At 39.8% G+C, this 20,317-nt stretch overlaps 1 protein-coding gene across 1 annotated transcript; it reads right to left on the bottom strand.

Annotated features, from left to right (window-relative positions):
- Positions 1-1,994: 1,994 nt before the first annotated feature.
- On the bottom strand, positions 1,995-17,649 carry MRPL15 (mitochondrial ribosomal protein L15). The gene is made up of 6 exons (XM_074881319.1): positions 17,475-17,649; positions 13,919-14,076; positions 11,159-11,324; positions 10,535-10,658; positions 8,953-9,333; positions 1,995-7,676 (listed from the first exon to the last, which is right to left on the bottom strand). The coding sequence occupies exons 1-5, from the start codon at positions 17,571-17,573 to the stop codon at positions 8,996-8,998; spliced, it is 885 nt and encodes a 294-aa protein (XP_074737420.1). The 5' UTR covers positions 17,574-17,649; the 3' UTR covers positions 1,995-7,676; positions 8,953-8,995.
- Positions 17,650-20,317: the final 2,668 nt, after the last annotated feature.

The raw sequence follows: 20,317 nt of genomic DNA, 5'->3' as shown, positions 1-20,317 counted from the left end.
AAAGCTGTGATGACAGAAAAAAGAAAAAAAAGGCCACAATGATGTGGGCTACTCCACAGAAAAAAAGTTAGGTTTGTGTAGTGTCAGAGCACCTGAGTCCCAGACTTTCAGAAAGATGATGGCTATTACGGAGGCTCGTATTGCTCAGAGACTGGAATCTGCTGCTTTTGACGGAGATTTTTGCCTTGGGAATTTGTTAGCCCTCTCTCCAGAGGCACATCCTATCAGAGAGGGTTAGGAGATGAAAAAAATCAGTGGATTTTGAAATACAGAACCTTTACTTTTACATGGGCTAATTAGAAACATGCCACAGATACAGAACCAGAGCCATACGTAAAGTTCTGAGTCAGATATAAAAGATTATCTGAAGGAAAAAAAAGCCTGCCTTTTCCGTTCAACAACACGGGGCTTGTGCAAGTTCCCAGTTATTTCATTCAGGAAGAATCAAAGTTTCCTTTCAGCCACAGAAAAACATTGAGCTCTGACTCTGTGCAGCCAAACACAGTGCTAACAGCAAAGAGTCATGCTGAATCAACCAAAATGTTTATTTCTAATATTTCAAGAAACATTTAAATGACAAAAAGACTTTTAAAAGATAAAAAATTCCTCCAGTCCCAAGGACTGCTCTGAGAAGGCTCCACTAGGGCTTCAGTATAGGGTTTCACGTGAAAGCCATTAACATGGGGAACCACTGAGAACCTCTCCAGTCTACTTTTGGAGTCAATGATTATTCTTACAAGAAGACTGCTTTGGTTCACATTGTTGGGGCTGCTTCCCCAAATTTATATGACTACTCCTTTTGATAAAGGTCACACACAATTCTCAGAAGTATGTTATACTCCTGAAATGTTAATCTAGATAACCAAATTAAAACCAGAAGCATTCTGGAAATGTTTTAGCTAGGTTTTACTTTTCCTCTTTAATACAGAGTTCACAAAGGCACAGTATTCAAAGCATTTCCAGCAGGATCGGCAATGATGATGGAACAGGTGACAGTGTCATCGTAAGATGTTACCCCTGGTCAGCAGACACCAGTAGATAGAAAATCCTGCAACTCAGAGAACATCCCATTACGTTTGATTTTGGATTCTTTAAAACGGATGAGCAAAGAGAATGCAACCACCAAGGTCAGCCATGATTTTATGAAGGAGAAACCACAAAAGGGCCATATTCTGAACTTACCGCTGATTGCCATCAGCCATCTCACAGTTTGCTCAAAGCAGCTGCAATGTGCAGCTCCCAGGAGACCACATGCAAAACCTTTATGGCTCCAGTATTAAGCTTGAACAAGCTTTCAAGCTACCTTAACTTCACCTTTAGAAGAGTACACTAGAAACACTGAAAACAAGGGCCAAAAGTGGTGATGAAATAAATTAACTATTCACTTCGAAGTTTAAACCTTCCAGACTGAGAAAAACAAAAAAGAGTGAACAGTGACTAAACCAGAATTCAGTGAATTCCCACAGGAATAAATGCATCTGGTCACTAGGTGTCAGCCTTGCCCGCGCCAGAAGAACACTGGCCCTTCTCCCCATCCCGGTGGGCAGATGCAACTGTCAGCGCTACAAATGATCACAACAGTCTTGTAATTTGGGGACAGGCGCAGCAGAGGATGTTGTTTGTGTGGGATGCTTATGTACCTGGTAATATCATATTTGCTACCCTCAGGTTTGGATACTGGAAACAACAACATGTTTCTTCCACGCCGAGGAGATGTGACTGGAGGTCAAGTGCAGAGACAGCAAAGGAGATACACTCCGAAACAATGAATAAATCAGCAGGGTATAAGCAATGAATCAGTAACTGTTTTGCAAGCCTCACAATATTTACTGTTTATCCTAAAGCACCAGTTCCTGGAATAATGCCATCACATGAAAATGCTGGCTCCCACTTCTTAAATCTGCTTCTAGCCTTGCTGGATACAGGAACAATGCTTGGAAACAAGATCCCTGCAGGGCTGAAAACTCTAAGGACAACAAAGAAAACCTAAAATGTATTCTTTAAATAATTTATTGAATGCTTACAGTTCAGAACAGTACAGTCAGCAAAAACAAAGAGTAATTAAACATGTAGCAGTTTCAGTGGTGTTTGCAGAATACTGGTACGTTTCTGATTTTGGAATCCCTCCAGATGGAGACTTTCATACCTTGATGCTCATGTTCCCAAGTCTGCGCAGATTATCTTTTCTTTCACTAGGGCCAACTACAGTACCACAGCAGCATGTCAGTGCTCACAGTGGTCTGTTGTCATTGCAGTTTCCTAATATGCTGCAAGCAAAGTCATTCAGCTCAGCTGAGAGCAACAGTCTGAACTGGGAAAAAACAGGCACTTTCCACAAGATACAGCAAAAATTACTTGACAGCTTTTTACCCTCCATTTTCTTTTAGGTCCTCTTAATGGACAGATAAGCTTTTCCACAATAAACAAAGACAAAAATCATACCATCCCAGTGCTTCGATTCCCTCAGATAACAAGTGCAGAGAAACTGACCCAGGTAGAATTTTGCAACATGTTCACATCCTCCCTAGGGTAATTCATTTCATGGTCACTCCACAGCAAACATCTGTCTTTAACGATGAACCTGGAAGGGCTGGAGCCTTCCAATACCAACAATAACAACAAAACGCAACAACAGAGTCACAATTAGCCCAGACATTGCACAAGTCCTAGAAGTCAGGGCAGCACCAATGTCACACCAGCCAAGTCCAACATAAAACCAGTAGAATAATATTTTGACGGGAACAGTCTCAAGCTTAGTACATGGCCCGTACTCAGACTGCCTGCTGTGGTGATTAGTGCAATTGCCTTGCCAAAAAAAAAAAAAAAGGCTGACTGACTGACTGTTCACTAAAAACCAAACACATCTATGAGGTTTTGGGGACGCAGAAATCATTGAAAACAGGAGAAATAGCAAGTCCAAATCTGTAGGGATCAGTCCCAAATCTGTCTTTTATACAGACAACACAATTCATCACAGTAGTTGTAGGAAGGACCCTAAGAGACACACTGAACTGCATGTTCTCAGAAAGCAGTGAGATAACATCTATGTTTAAATATCTCAATCACCTTCTCTAACCAAGCACCGCTTGCCGATGCAGACACCTCAGAGGGGCACTATTGTCCTCTCCCAGTTCTTCTTTTGCAAATTCAGGTGACTTTAATTTCCATGCTTTGCTTACAGAGGAAACACATACATTAGAGTCAGCACAAACATCAGCAATGTATTGCACAAGGGCCAAAGAAGGTAGGCAGGCAAATTTTGAATGGCAATACCAGTGCAGGGCTGGGAACTGGGAGTCATTCACCTTGAGTCAGAGGCTTCCTGGTGGGGATGCCACTGATTTCTATATCCTGAAAAAGCTGCTGTCTCCAATAGCTGTAAAATAACACTGATTGTCTGATTGCCAGCACTTCATCTCTTGTGACACCAAGATGTCCTCTGACTTGTTTTTTATCACATCAGAATGCTTATTTTCAAAGACAAATACAACCTAGTACATCAAGCCTCAGAAGCTCCCGATGGTGAGCTAGGCAGTCCACACCGGTGATATGTGGATCCCTAAGGAGAACTCCCAACCCTTAACTTCATGCATCTCAGGGCACTGAAAATACGGAGTGGGATTCAGCTCCAGATACTTAAGTTTCGGGTGTATACAAGCGTGCTATATGTTAAAACTACTGTCACAGTCAGTGGAGCCTAGAGTGCAATTTAGTTGCCCAAATACCTGCTTCAGGCTAAACACAGTGATTTTGCAGGTACCACTGACTGTAGCAATCAATCACATTATTACTAACTAAGAAATGAGCTTAAACAATTGTCTATATGTGAGCAATGTAAATTTAGACTTGCATTAATTTTGAAATGAAGACAATACCTCACTATACTAAGTTTATAGGGAACTTGGGTTCCAGCATTTGAAGCTTTGAACCCCAGATACATTCAAAGTAAAGAAAGCACCTCCCTTGTCAGATATTAAGAGTGAATTTATTTTCTTAACTGAAGGTATTCCACATTGGGAACAAGGCAAACTACACCAGAATGATTAAAAAAAAAAAATCCAGAGAGCTAGTTTACTGTAAATTTACATATCAACTTATTTTTCATAGACTCCTCTATGTACACAAACCTCTAGCTGTCATTACCTGCCCAAAGAATAATAATAAAAATATTAACATCAAGAACTGACAGACTTTCAGGCTAACGCGCCCGTATTTATAGATTACAGACCAGACAGGACAATCCTATGAGGAGACAGAATGAATCTTACAAAGGGTAGGTTTCCAATAATGCAAGGAAAGACTGATTTGGGCATCGATGCATTGAACACAAAATTGCTTATCCATTCAGACTTATATCTTGTGGGTGTAATTCTGAGTTAAGTGCACAGACACCCTTCTGGGAGTGCTCCTTGGCTCTGAATAAACTCTGAATTCATTGCTCAAAGGGCTCTCCAACCCAGTTGGCGTGTGTCTTGGAATCTACAAGGTTAACAAGTAAACAACATTGCTGTTGACATTTTTAACAACAAAAGCAACACCAGTCCAGGAAACTCAAGCCACGAAAAACCCCCTCGTATAAACAGATGCAAGAATGATCAACACTTTTCCTGCTCCAGAGGCACATAAAACAACCAGATTTTCAAACGCAGAGTGGGCCAGACAGGATGACACTGTGAGAATGATTGAGCCCTGTAGTTCCCACCACTACAACAGGAGAAGCAGAAGAGGCCTCGGGAAGATGCAGATGCAACCGAGGGAATATTAACCAAAGGAGACACAATAAATCTGAGGATAGTCTACTTCCACTGAGAAACCAGTAATTCTTTAGATAATTCTATATATTTCTGCTACAAAACACCAAGATGGGTCATCTGGGCTAGGAGATGAAGGAGCTTAAAAAGTTCATAATTTTCCTCATAATGGGTAAGAGTTCTGTCACACCTGCACTTCTAACTACATCTTTTGATAGTCTAAACCATAACAATAAACTGAAGCACAGACTGAAAACTATTCCCATCCGATCACCAATCAGGAAATTTTAAGAAATAAATCTGCATATGGAACATTACGCTGTGTCTGTCCAAAGTGGCTGGTTTCTTTCTTATTTTAGATATATGTAAATAAAACACTTAAGTATTTAAAATACAAAACTTGTGCAACAATTTCAAATTAAGAGACAAATTTTTACAGAACTTGTGAGTGCTCAACAGTGCAAAATTAGCTTTGCATTAGCATTTTAAATTTTCGCAATAAAATAGAAAATAATAAAATAGCAATGGGAAGCTATCTTCATAATTGATCACTTTTATATGACTTCCTGGAGCACTAACATCAATTGTGCTTGCATGTCAAAACAATGTTGGCACACTGCCAGTGAAGACTCAGATCAGGGCCACTATTTATTCATTTATCCCTTTTTGGAAATGAGTGAATGGTACAGTCAACTTTTGGTTGTTAAACACGAATACTATAATATGAAGTATAATGAAATAAAAGCCAGCCTGTCTTTGTTGTACATATAAGTAAAAAAGAAAACGCATCTATTTTAACTTGCTTCATTTTGAGTCTGCAGTCAGCCACCTGTAAGTGTAGTATTGACTGGCTGCTGTTAGTCAATCTCATAAGAAATAGGTGATTTCTAATTATCAAGGTACGATACAAGAAGATATGTACTCATTCAGAGGCCCTTATTTTGATTTCAGTCTCACATATGTTATCAGTTTTATCAAGGAACCATTCAAAAGTATGATGTTGTTGACAAAAATTGACACGGCTTTCAGTATTTTATGGCACAAATAATGTTTCTTTTCCTTAGCTACTTGATAATGCTTTTCCGGTTACACCAGATTGGGTGCTTCTTGCCATGTAATACATTGTTGCATATGAAAAACCCCTATCAAAACAGGATATCCAAGGCAATCATTCATCTTATGAACATGAAAACATGGCACATATTCCTAAATAAAGAGAATGGCCTTAGATGCCAGTGCTGGCTTAGAGTCTTGCATCAGTGAGCCTGACCCTCATATAAACAACAGTCCATTGGGAGGCTGTTTATTATGGATTTATTAGAAACCTTGTCAATAACTTACTTGTACTTTTGATAATTCTGTATTTGGTTGCCAGGAGACTTGTTCCTGACGAGATAAAGTGAACAGGAAATCCTCTATAGCCTTGTCACTTTTTTCACTAGTAAATAAAAATCAGAACAACTATTATAAAATACCAGCTACTGTAAACAGAAGAGAGAAAAAAGGCGAGCATTGCATGTTTTAAATAAAGCAACATACAGCCCTTTTTGCCCTCTCCAATTATAAGATGATAAAAGATCACCTTTATAAAGTAGAATGACCGGATTTTGTGGAACGTGGCTGTTTTGGCTCCAAGGTATTTGTAGTGTTATAGTATCAGAGCCAGGATACAGCTGCCTTGTGACTAAGACGTCGTTCACTGAATAAGTGCTATCCAATCCCTCAACGTCACCAGACATCTGTTTCCTGTTTTCATTCTTTCTTTCACTGTTATCATTTTATCCGAGTTACCCTTTCACCTGAAAACCATTTAGAAACCTAAAGAAACCAGCATGTGCACGCGTGTGTATATCAAAGAAGTCGATTTAGAAAAAAAATTGCTGAGAGCAATTTGTTCATTTTAATACAAAGAGCAGGAGTGGAAACAAAGTTGCCTTCCCCCCCACCCCCTCCTCCTCCCAAAAATACACAATGATACATAAACACTTTTGTCTTCTGGTCTTCACTAATATGACTAACTTCCTTCTTCGCTTCCAGTTAAGTAGCTTTCCTGTTGAGTACCACCACCTCCACAAAATACAATTGTGAATTGATTCATAAAAACAGAAACATTATGGCACAAATAAGGGAAGGCAATAAATACTCTTCACCCCCCCAACTCCTTCCCAAATGGAGGCAGTAGCATTGTAATAACAAAAAGAAAAAAAAAAAAAAAAGAAGTATTGCTTGTCATTTAAGGTTCCAAACCAACAATCATCAGGATGCAGAACAGGATACATCTAAAGTGAGAAAGTTATTTACTTCACATTCAAGTTAACACTAGCTATACTTTTTTTGGCACACAGTATTATTCTTAATGTGCCAAAAAAGCGTTGTGCACCTTATAAAATATGAATGTTAACGCCACTAAGACCAAATTCCTGCTATTCACAATCCAATTTTATATTGGCGTTGTTTTGCTATGTTTCACCTATACTTAAACCACAAATCAGGAGAACAACCATTCCTGATAGCATCTAACACACATTAACAACAAACAATAGAAGCTGAAGAGTAAGTTGTCAAAAATTAGTGACTTTCCATTGTTAATTTCTGGATTTCAGATTATTTAATCAGCATGAGAATAGAAAACTTTATTTTGGTTTGTGATTACAGATGCTCATATTAACTGACAAGGTAGTTTGTTGAGTAAAGCAAAAATCTGGGCTGGTTGACAAACACCAATGAAAAACTTCACCTGCTTCTTGTTATTCTCTAAAAGGAAAAGATTTAAAAAAATTTTTTCTTCCCCCTCCTTGAGGCACACCAGCACAATACAGGTGTTATACAGGAGAAACAGGAGATTCTGGCACTCAGATGGCTTTCCCTAGGAGATGGGATGGTTCAGCAGCTACAGGAAACTGTAAGTAGCATTTCCAAAGGCACCTGAAAATTGGAAAGCAAGACTTCTCATGTTCTGCTCTTCCAGACCATTTCCTGCATCCTAATAACCAAATTATCCCTACTTTAAAGCCAAATTCAACTTCCATTAACGTAATTATGAAGCATCTCATTAACTTCTGAGGAGTCAGAGCAAGTTCTGATAGATTAACTTACGTCTCCTCTCTCATCTTTCAATTTACTACTTGGTTCATCATCCCAAATGCCCAATCCTAAATTTCTGTATAAAACCTAGAATACTCTTACATACATACAATAATACAGTATTCTGGAGAGATTGATGAAACAACCATTTATTGTAAAATATTGTTAAGATTGTATCAAGTTGGTGTGAATAAAATACCATTTCCCGTAACAACAGTTTGTTCATAATTTTTCACATCTAAACTCCTTTGTTCACTGTCACATATGCAATCCACAATCAAGCTGAAAACTGAATCCTAACTGTGTACTTTGTCCATCACATGCCCATTCTTCACAATCTACTGTCACTGTCTAATACTCATTGACTCTGGATTCTGCTATGCATTTTTATTAATGACATTACATTTGTGTCTGGACAAATTTTAAATTGTTTGAATAATTAAAGCCACTGATTTAAGATAGCTTTTTTTTCTCCTAAATTTAGATAGAAAGTTCTTTTAAACTGCACACCCTGTCTTTCTCAATCCTATCTGAAGGAATAAGTCAAAAATCAAGACCTCTTAAGCTCTAGAGCTACTGACAGCAGTGGCAAAATTCAAAACATTGCTATGGAATTGAAGAGCTTAATGAATTCTTCTGTATTTTGTTATTTCTGGCTGTTTTTAAATTTTCCCCATCCAAATATAGGTGGTCCACCTCTTAGAGGTACTCAAGATACCATTTTCTAAAACATAAATTATAGTGTTATATAACACGATTGTAAAACTAATATTAGTTTTGTACAGCCATGCTTCTGATTTCAAATTGAGGGCAAAAAAAATATAAACTAACTATTCAATCAAGTTAAGCCTTGGAATCATCCTCTGAAATAAATGCAACATTGAAACATTTTGTCTGAAAAAGTATCTGGCAAATGATCGCAAGAGAAAGGGCCCCAACACACACTTCATGTCAGACTCTAGACCATTTCCAAGTGTTAAGACTTTTCATATTATGACAATAAAAGAGTTGAGAACTACAGCAGAAGATTACATAAACAAAAATTTATGTTTTGTCTAGTATAACAGGAGTCTTAAAAAAAAAAAACAAACACCACTTCATATCTATTATTTCATACCCAGATGTTTCCTGTACACCTGCTGTTGTCTCCAGTCCTGAACTCATGAGCTATAGTATTTTAACAGCCTCTCATCAGTTGGTTTTAGAACTTTCTTGTCTACCATGTTTACAATCCATCCTGGAGCGAGACCAAAAAATATCTGTCTAGGATCCTTGCGCATGCTTAACATTTTGAAGAGCTCATCCTTAGTTATGTCTGGTAAGACATAGCCATATTTCTTGGCAAGTTCAAGCCTGGCTTCTGCAACCTTAGATGGATCTGCCAGGTACCCACGATTCCTGGCATCTGTATAGTAACGGACAAGATCTTCGGGTGGAAGCATTCGCTTTGGAATAGGCTGGCCACGCAGGAAAAATACTACTGGCTTACATAAAATTCCTGTGGACAAACATGAGAGAAAATTAGATACTATGCTTTATAATACATATTTAAAGACATTAAATGACACCTTATTTAGTATTTTGTGCTAAATTAATTATTATAAAGTATCCAGCAAAAACTCAAATCTTAAGGATATTCTTGTTCAGAATGAGATAGTGGTTTACAAGTATCGCTTAACCAAACAATTCTGGTTTACTCTGATATTTATAGTGACAATCTGGATGACTCATTACTTCTAATATATTTAGAATGCCTACTTTGGAAAGATACAATAACTAAGCTAGATACTGGCATTTATTTAAAGGGCTGACTTCCAGGTTATAAGCAATGCATTTGCATGGCTATTTTCACAGTGTGCCAACAAATGTCAAATTTAGTGTTTCTTTAAGTATTTTAAATAAAGAGTCAAAGGCACAGGCACCTATTCAGTCATTTGTGAGACTATCCTCTCCTCCTCAAGTTTTACTGAATTTGGAAAATTACATTCCAGATCCTTTTAACCTTAGTATTTTGATTATTTTCTGGATTGGAAAAAAAGAACTTGTATCACTCCAGGGTAATGTATTTTGCACACTAAAAATGTCTATTCCTCTTGTTCTCAGCCTCATTCACATATGAAAGCTCCATTATTGTCAATAAAAACTGCGTGAATGAACATTAGGCAGGATGCAGCCTCAAGCAAAGCAAAGCCTCATTCTTCAGTGAAAGTGTTCTGAAAACAATAGCCATTTTGACTGGAACGATTCTGAACTTCTGTAACTTAGCTATTTCCTCACTTTAACTGGAAAAGCATTTTAAATTAAAAATATAAACATCCACAGTGTTTTGTAAATCTATTTTTTCCCTGAATTTTCTTAGTGTTATTAAACATGAGAAAGTTAGAAGACAAAAATTCAAAGAAACAATTTTTTATTAGTTCCTCTACTTACAAAGCTACTTGGATTTCTTTAACTGGCTGATTGGCAAATGACTATTAATGCTGGTAGGGCTCAACAGGTGAATGGTTAAAAAAAGCAAAACTGAAGATGCATTACAGTTCAACATTTGTATAACAATGTGTTGTTGAATACTCTAGAATGGAAAAAGAGGATGATTTCCCAGTAAGAACTATGTTTGAAACTTTGATTGGATCACTTAATCTTCGCACATTTAGAAAAAAAAAAAAAAAAAAAGAGCAGAAATGAAAATAAGTTCTTACCCAAACTCCTTGGATCATAGAACGATGTTGTAACAACACCTCCATTTTTTTCTATGGTTGCAATTGCTAATTCAGATGCCCTCTGCACTTCAATATTTACTTTTGCTGAGAAAATATCAGCACCCTGTAAATTTCAACACATAGAGTAACATTAAAATGAGTATTTTAGAACATACATTTATTCTGCTCTGCAAAGTTGTAAGAAACATTAAATCCTGCAAAATATTATGATTTGTCTGCTCCCTGCACCAAGTGGGTAACCAAATTGCTCTCACTCAGTCACCTGGGTTTAATGAAAAACCTTCGCCTTTTCAAAATATTCATGCATTTCTTTTAGTACATTCCAGACTTCTGTTGTAAAATACTTCTTCAACCTCTTGTTATATGATCCTCAACTATCATTTTTGTAGTCTTTCGGGCGGTAAAACATCACCCCGTGGTTTTTTTTGCAAACACACAGTGCCCTCTAGTGGATTTATTACAACAAAAATTCCACAGCAAGCTCATTTAGAAAACCAAAGATGCTTCCAAAACATGGGAAAGACAATCCGATACGCTGGTATGGAAAAACTGAAAACCCAGGGCTTTGTACTGCTGGAAGCAGTAAGTGTCCTGTCTGCATACCTCCTCCACCAGCTGCACACCATAATCCCTTTTGAGAGGTTGCACTGTTACACCTCTGGCGTTTGTGAGCTGTGTTAAGTCAATTGGTTGTGTGGGGTCAACTCTACCCAAGTCAATCAGGTACTGCAGCCTCTGAAGACTGAGCGGCTGATACTGACGTCTGCGGCTAGGGAGAGGAAAAATAAAACAAAACAAAAGCACCAATGAGAAATTTACAAAACTGAAGCTTTAACAGGAACTGGCCAACTGAGATACAGCACACTGCATTTATTCCATTTTCTACCTACTCCTAAAACTATCAAGTAAATGTTTAAAACACACCCATCCAAAAGCCAAAATGTTAAATTTAATTTAATGTAAATACAAGCCCTAGTTATAGCCCAAAACTCCATTATGCCTTCAGGTTTGCTCACACCCACCCATCTCCAATGTGATATTAATCATTTTGCTGTTGCTGAGTTCAATTTACTCCAGAATACCTCTCTACCTGCTGACTGGTTTAAGGAAGCAAAAAAGATGAAGAAATTAAAGTGTCAGCATTTCTTAGTAAGCTTCAAAGCTACCAGCTTGATAGCTTCACTGATACATTCAGAAAAATCTGACCAAAAAAATAAAAATACACAGTCAATATACCTTCTCCCCCCATACAAATTTAATGAAAAACTATCAGCCAAACTCTGTACGTGCTCCTGCACAGGCTGCCTATATCCAGCAAGATTTTTTTAGTCCATTACCACTGTACCTGACATCTCGGAAGTACTGAATGGAATCCTCTTCAAAACATCACCAAGAGAAATATTGAGAAAATATGCATTAACCCATATCCCCAGAGGAAGTTGGAATATTTTGTCAATAGCCATCAGCTTCAGTAAAAGTTACTTTTGCGTTTTTTGAAGTTTTAACTTTACTATACAAACCAATCCTCAGAACAGTTTTCCCACTCCCAGTGTCTATGCCCTCTGCACACCAGCTTTGAGCACCAGCATAAATGTCTCATACAATCAGTTTGACCACTGCTATTGGAAACTAGTGAGTGGTAGCAGAAAAACTAAGCAGCTTATCTCTGTTATTGGCAAGCTAAGTAAGAAAGACAAGCAACAGAATTTGCTTTGTCAGACAGCTCCTAACAGAGTAAAAGTTCAAGAAGCAGAGGAACAGCACTGCAGACAGAAAGAAGAGGAAGGTGAAGATAAACATGCAGAGAAATTGTTCAGCATGCTCCCATCCTGCTATGACAGCGCTTCTCAGGTGCAATTACAATGTTATATAGAAAAACATTTACCACAGACATTGAAATTTTGCAAACACCACCAATAAGAAACTACAAAGTACTTTTTTTGTTTCCAGATGTTGTCAGATGTGGCTAAAACCAGTGAGAGCCTATTAACTTCTTGTCATTGCAGAACCTTTTTTTTGCTGTTGGGTTTTTATGAACTGGTGACTACTGTTAACATAAGAAGCTCAGTGTCTGCACTCTGCAGCATTTCCTTTGCAGGACTGGGGATCTACACTCTGTCTTCAGCTATCAAGTGCTTCTCATTTATAATAAGTGAACAGGAGGAAATGACAGTACTTGGAAACAGAGTTTCAAAACTATTAAGACTCACAGAGAAAACCTTTAATAACCAGGACAGGTCTGTAAGTTATATTGCATGCATGAAGAATGGAAATATAAAAATGTACAGCTTTTTGATGAAGTTATATCAGCAAATGAAACATGAAATCAAACTGCAAGTTTAACAATTCACAAACAAATACACATTAGTCTTCTCATTCTCGAACTGTCTGCTAGGTGTGGCATGTTTTTGTTACTACTGCCTGTAACAGCATTGCATGGGTACAGAAGTTCTCATGTTCATGCCTAAAAGCAATAAAATGGTTAGTGACCCAGGTAACATACATACTATCTTAGGAAACAAAACCAGCTTTAAACAAAAAACCTTTAAAAAACAGTATTTTGTAATTGTCAGCATAAGTGAAGGAAATGAATAAAACACTGGCATACAGCTCTCCAGGTAAGAAGAGTGGCTGGAGAAAAGACATGTTAGAAGAACAATCTTAAAACATTAAAAAGCTGGAAAATGGACATGGCACAAACAAGCACAATGTGAAAAGAGGAGAGAAGTGCCAAACAAGGCAGAATGCCCGAGAAGAACAATGGTGAAAGATGACTTAATGGCCTCATCCAGCAGATTTGATATTAAAGAGCTTGTTAAAATCCTAGGTGGAACAGATGGAGTACAGACAGAGCCTGCAGTGTTGCAGGGCTGAAAAAGAAGAGTCATGAAGAGAATCAGAATTGTTTGGCTAGCAGCAGTTAGAACTTCAGGTGAATAAAGCGAAGAGAAGTAACAAAGCAAGGCTTTGGATTACACTTCCATGCCTAAGAGTCAACGGGACTGTTCCCAGTCAGTTCAATCGGTTATCTGCTGTGCAGACGGGCAAAGAGAAACAAGTGGAGGAGTGGTCTCAGGGGAGAAATGCACTCAGTTGTAGGAGGAAGGATAGACTGCTACAAATGAGGGATTATGCAAAAAAAGGGTAAATAAGCAGAGCTGTAAAACAACAGAAAATAAGTGAATTCATTAAAAAAATAATCTCACAAGAAATGGGAGATTCTGCTGGTAAGGAAGCTCACCATCCAAGAGGAATATCTCATTTTCAGTTAGGTCTGTTTTGGCATATTAGATTCTGGCTTCAGAAGAAAGATCAAGAACAGCAGGCAATGATTAATTTCTGAGTAAATGTGAAGAAACTTACCTATGTCCATCGTTAAACCCATATTTTGGTATGACCAAGTAAAACGGAGTCTGACCACCCTCAAAGCCTAATCGGGGGCGATTTCCTCTTTGTCTTTCTCCTTTGTGACCTCGACCACACTTCCTACCTCCATATCTTCCACGGCCACGTCTTCTTTCCTTGAAAACAATCAATGATACATTTAGCCAACTACTTTGGAGACAAGTATCTATAAAGTGTAAGATTTCAGAGATATTAACAACCGAGAAAAATGCTGATTCTTGAGGAAAAATAGAAAAGCAGTTAATGTGATTTTTGAAAAGCACAGCTCTAGGCAGGCACCACAAATAGTCTGAAAGTTTACATGAACACATACTGCAATAAAAGCAATACTAGTATTTAATCCTACCTCTTACACACTGCACTCCCCAAGTTAGAGAATTTTCCTGCATTAACTATTGCTGTTTCCTCCTAGTTCATGAGAGTTGCTCAGTGTTTAGAAGTTTCCAAACACTGACAATAAAAAAAGGAATTAAAAAGAAAAAAAATCAATTCTACTTCAAGGGGCAGGGGAACAGACTATATATGCTATGCACACATATAATTCTTTTCACGGACTCAGACTTTCTAAAGAGTCTGCAACTGTTGCAATTTCTACTGACTACAAATCAAGAGAGAAGACTGCATTTTAAACCTTTATTATTTTTTAAATTAGGACTGTGATACTAAGCTATTAGTTTCCCAAGCACTTTAAAGCAGCATTGCAGCTGTAAGCAGCAGTTCAGCAATCTTCCTGCACTCACCTCCTATTTGTGCCGGCAGAAGCACTTACGTGGCTAAATGATGAATGCGATCAAAGAGATAAGCAAAGGTAAAACTTTTTTTTTTTTAAATTTAAAATCCAGGTCAATTGCACATTCAATGCACTTCATGGGTATGCAAATATCTGTTGGATTTGCAAAACAGGCAGTAAGCAAGGGTGGACACAGAGCTGGAAGTGACCGCCATTAAATGAAGTGGTAGCAGCCCACTCTGACCTAACTAATAAAGTTTTCTCTGTAAGGTGACTTTAATTCATATGCTGAAGAATCTGGAGCACTAAGGCTCACTTTGATTTCTTCACGCTTTGTCAGGGATAAGACAGAGCTACAAGCTTCCTTGCTGCTGTGTTGCACGTCGTAGAGTTCACTGTTCAGCTCCAAGGGGCACAACCACATCTTGTGCATCACTTTGATGAATCTATTGATCTTACAAAGTTCTCCCCATTTAAGCTAACATTCACTGCAGCATGAAGGCCTGTGGAAGGAGCGATGTCACGTTGCTAACTAGTCTCATATCTGCACAACACAATTCACACATTTGCTCTTTTACATTGTGTTCCTCAATATGAATCAGTCAGGCTGGGAAATACGTGAAGTAACACATTCTAAACAGTATTTGTACTGCTCATAAGTTAACTTTGGTTAAGTCACAGCATAGTCACTGTTGGATCAATAATCATGTAAATAATTCATTATTAAAGAGACTACAGCAAGCCTCTTCAATTTTTCATTTTCTGTATTCAGCACTCAGCCAGACTTCAAGCACCCCTAACCCTACAAATCACTCTATGCAGTTAAGACTTCAGCACAGAATATTGAGTAAAACTCAGGTCTGAAAACTGCTCATTACATCATGGTACTCGATTATTAGCCTAACACCACAAAGACATAAAATCTGGTATTTTATGCTCTCTATTGTGTCTGTAAGTTTTCCAGAGTTATGGAGCACTTAATGCTGAAATATTAGTAGAAAAGTACAGACATACATCAGAAAAAAATGCATTAATATATTTGAAACATCATCTGACCTAAGATGCAGTGCTTACCTGTATGAATACCAAACAGCATAAAGTTCAAGTGTGCTTTTATGCCAGGCTAGACCACTCGGGCCACCAAAGGCAGCCGACTTGTCCCCAGCGCACACGCTATGCTTCTTTACTCACAGTGCCTCTTGTGCTGACACAAACAGTTGTGTGGCTCTGAGCTGGACAGGTCAGGAAATTAAACTAGATGAAAACTAATTTTGTCTGTCTAGTTTTCAGCTGTTTTAGTTCCCTGCTCTGGCTCACCACACAACCTCTAGCAGCAGTACAAAACACACAGCGGGTGCAAGCACCTGGAGGCAGAGGGAGGGCACAGGTGGCCCACCCTTTCTGGCACTGCCCATACACACAGCAGATTCCATGGTGACTTCAGTTAATGCAAGATCACTGACAATATCTGGTCACAAATAGAATGTAATCAGTACATTAACCAGATTTTAAATTGTCAAAGTAGCCAATCAAAACTGGTTTTTGCTGCAACTTCTGTTTGTGAAGTCAAATGCTCTTAAATCTACTTATTTGAGACTTCATTAATCCCAGGATAAAGTTGTCACACACCAAAAGAAAGATAACAGAGAAACAGAGCTGAGATCACTTGTACAAACTCTAACTAGAGGCAAACGGTGGGGAAACATGTTCATTTCCTACATGGAGTTGCAAGTTACTTGCTAAAAACCCAGTGAGCATATAAAAATGTCTTATTTCAAGATTTTTTTAAAAAAGGCATTTTCCTAAACCCAACTGCTATGTGACCTTGTAAAACAAAAAGTCCTGAGATCAAACACTGGCAGGAAAGTATCAGTTCTAGTAATCCTCAAGTTCAGACTATCTCACAGCTTCTGGGTGCTAAGCCTGAAAGTACCATTTTGAAGCCTGGATTAGTTTGAAAAACCTTAAGAATCACCACTCCAGCACTGTACTGGGCTGCTTCTTCCAGCTCCGCTTGATCCTGGCCAAGCTGGGTGTTCATAGCTCCAAGTGAAGTAACTTGACAGGGGAACCCCAACAGCTGCAGGGGGGAAGAATCTCCATTCTCTTGTCTTGTCACAGGTTTATGGGGTTACAAGCACGCAGCACTCAGCAGCTCTATAGGCGTCTCCAGGGAGCCCTGACCACTGACAGGGAAATGCTGCTTGGTGCTCCCTGTCAGTTCCTATGACTTTAGCCCTTGAACCTCATCTCCCTGTTCACTAATATTTCCCCCAAACCAGGTGGGTTTCTTCATGGTTTCTTTTCTTTACTCCTCTATCACTTTCAAAGAGGACAGGGAACAGAACATTTAGTTCTGTTTTTAAGAAAACAATAGTAACAAGTGTGGGCTGGCATCAAATTTCTTTTCTTTTAAAGTCTTTTAACCTTTCCTTTTCAAATGAATTACCTCACCCCATGAACATTCGGTATTCCGCACTTTACTGTTTCTCTCCACCCCCAACGATGGTCCTGAGGTTTAGCTAGAGCCACTCATCAGTACTCTGCGGGGATGGCCACACACACCGGCTACGAGAGGTACAAAGGACAAGAACAGGGCAAACACACGCAACAATTGCCACCCACTCCTCAGACTTCCCACGCCTGTTCTGACCAGGCCGCAACCTCCCCAGAGCCCTCGAGGCAACCACCAGCGGGGCCGGGTGTGCCCGCTGCCGAGGCCGACTCCTGCCACCGCAGAGGAAAGCACGCCCGCGACCCGCCCGACAAGCTGCAGGCACTCACCCGCTTTTTGGAGCCTGGACTGGGCCTTAGGTTGGCCAGACTGACCCTGGGCAGCGACCGCAGCAGCTCCAGAGCCTTGTTCCCGCCATTCCCGCTCATGTCCGCGCTCACCCAAGGACGGCAGCAACACCCGCCGAGGCGAGCTGCTTTACGACAGAACCGTAAACTGCACCTCCGCGCCTTCCCAACAGTGTCGCGCAGCCTGCCCCGCCGGCGGGGCGGGGCGGGGCGGGAGCGGAGGAGGGGGTTGGCCCTGCGGCTTCGGGCACCGGGGCCGGGGCCGGGGCTGAGCAGGATAGAGCCGGGGTGTCTCCCGGCGTGTCGGTTGCTGGCTGCTGTGTACGCGCCGTGCTGGGAGAACGGGGAAGCTGCGGGGACTTAAACGTTCACATCGATCCGTTCTTTTAACGTGTTTTAGCTCAGAACACCAGTGGTTTAGCCATAAGTCCCAAACTACATTTCGTTTTCCAGCATCTACTTTTCTATTATTCACACAGGTCTCAGCCAAGTATTTTAAAGCCAAGCCTTTAAAACCATCAGGCTGCATCTAAAAACGACTGGCTGGTAGCGCACAGAACATTGAAAGTGCAGCACCCTGCGTCGATCCAAAAAGTTTAAAGGTGGATACTTACTGGAAATGTGCATAGAGCCTTCGCTTGTACTGCTGTAGAACTTGATCACTTTTATTCTTTTAATCTAAAAAGTGAACCTACTGGAGAGTTTCAATCGGTATATTGGTCTGGTGCAAAGTTAGTTGCGCAGGGCGTGCGGGGTGTAGGCTTACCAGCGTGAAGAACTGAATTACAGAAGCTGCTGCTGAGAAGTCCCGGAGCAGAAGGGCTGGTTCCTGTTGTGAAAGTCACCTGGTACTCCTCAGTGTAATACCCTGCTTTCAGTCCTGAAACTTCTGTTTGACCAAAACCTTCTTCCATGTTGAATGCCTGCTTCAGCTTACATCTTGGAGAAAAGGTCACGCAACAGCTCTGCCAGTTCTGAGAGTAAATAGCGGGGAAATGGAAATCATGTTGCAGAAATTTGTGAGTTTCAGTATGAAATCTGTATAGCTTCTTACCCCCTTCAAAAAAATTAAAAATTACAGTGTAACAACACACATGAAATGGTGGTATGGACAATCATCTTACCCAAGTCCGTTTCAGCCATTAGGAGAGGGAAAAACACATAGTTCAGAGCATGCTTTGCCTTGTAAAGCTCTCACTGCTCTGAGCAGAACCTTGAGATTGGGTAGAAAATTATCACTCATATGATAGATATCTCACTGTCTGTACAGCCAACTTGCAAGTCTTTGCAAGGCTCATAATTCAGATGTGTTCAGCAATCCCTTCAGGATTTCAGCAGCTCAGTTCCTTGAACATATTTCTGTAACTGGCAGTCTGCCCCATGCCCGCACAGGCCATCGCGCCACTGTGTGACTTGCCTGTGCCCAATCCACGCGGAGCTCGCGTTTCCCCAGTGATCCTGAGCTATGCTAGCAGCAGCCGGGAATTTAGGGAAGAACATGCCAGCTATACTGACGAAAAGATTAAAAGCTTGCTCTAATTATGAGCAGACTATTGATTTCCGAGGCTGGAGCTTCATCATCAGGCCACCTCATGGAAGTGATATTTATGTAGTAAATAGCACGGTAGAGAGGGAAGACAGAACTTTGTTCATGAGCCAAAAGGATGCTCTACAGCAGAAGTCAGGCTCAGCATACTTGATAAGCACCCGACATAATGTGATGCTCCTAATCTTTAGGAATCATCTACGCGTAAACTATATTTTCTTAAAAGGTTTGAATCGGGTACAGTACATGAGGCAAGAACACACACTGAAGTAGAGATAAATCAAACCACAAAAAGCTACCTGTGAAAATAACCCAATTTTATCAATAACAGGGATCCCCTGGCATAAATGCTATGTATCAAAGCAGGCTAACAATCACGGCAAAAGAGGCTGCATGTTTAATGTTACACAGTTGGCACAGAGGCTTCTCCAATGTATTTTATGCAGCCATGCTGATAAAAATATTAGCGTTGTTGAGCAAAAGCTTTGTGAAAAAAAAAATCCCTGCTTGGTATGGAACACGCCAGTGGGAGGGATGTGAAAGAAGTATAGTGTGCGTTCAGCTGCTGTTTGAGCTGCCAAGAAAGCATCCATGTTAGGCAGACACCACCCGGCAACTACAATGAATAGATTGACTTTCTGGGAGGAAATAACTGACAAAGATGTATGGAATAGAAGACAAAGAACAAAGTATTTCATTTTGATAGAAATGTGTTTGCCATACTTCCTCAGAGTTGGTCTAAGTATTTGGAATGGACTGGAATGATCCAGTAATTTCAATACAGAGTGCCTGAATAGCCCAATACATCTCAAGATGAATACGAATCATTAACTCTTTGGCCGTAAACCAAGAGATTTAATTTGGTGATGAAGGCATCTGATCTGATGAGGACAAATGAGTTCTGCCTAACAATGCTGTTTGTTGTATTTATGCTGTTTTTCCTGTTTCCCGTGACTTACTATTTTATATTTACCTATTTAATAATACTGTAATTTCCCCTTTTCCCCTAAGCCTTGTAACACAGCATAAAAATGACTTTCACAGGAAACACTCAAAACCACAGACATATACAAATTACACTATAAAAGTGCGATATAATCTGGCAGATACATCTGCCTATTTGAAAGGTAGTTTTAAAGGTGAAAGACGGCTCAAACTCTTTGAAACCCTTGGAAGCCCAAAGACGGAAGGAGCTTTGCGCCTTTTAACCAGCGTACGCAGCCATGTCACTTCTCCAGACACCCGGCTTCAGCCAGACTTCCCCTGAGGGGTTTCCCTA

This window comes from Strix uralensis, chromosome 1 (assembly GCF_047716275.1).
Source record: "Strix uralensis isolate ZFMK-TIS-50842 chromosome 1, bStrUra1, whole genome shotgun sequence".
Lineage (NCBI taxonomy): Eukaryota > Metazoa > Chordata > Aves > Strigiformes > Strigidae > Strix > Strix uralensis.
This window is presented reverse-complemented; position numbering and strand designations above follow the sequence as displayed.

Coding starts and splice junctions, on each gene's coding strand:
- MRPL15 (XM_074881319.1), bottom strand. CDS start 17,573: ATGAGCGGGAATGGCGGGAACAAGGCTCTGGAGCTGCTGCGGTCGCTG. Junction 10,659..11,158: donor GTGTGCAGCTGGTGGAGGAG/GTATGCAGACAG, acceptor TGAAATTTACAG/GGTGCTGATATTTTCTCAGC. Junction 9,334..10,534: donor CTATGATCCAAGGAGTTTGG/GTAAGAACTTAT, acceptor GTTTGTCCACAG/GAATTTTATGTAAGCCAGTA.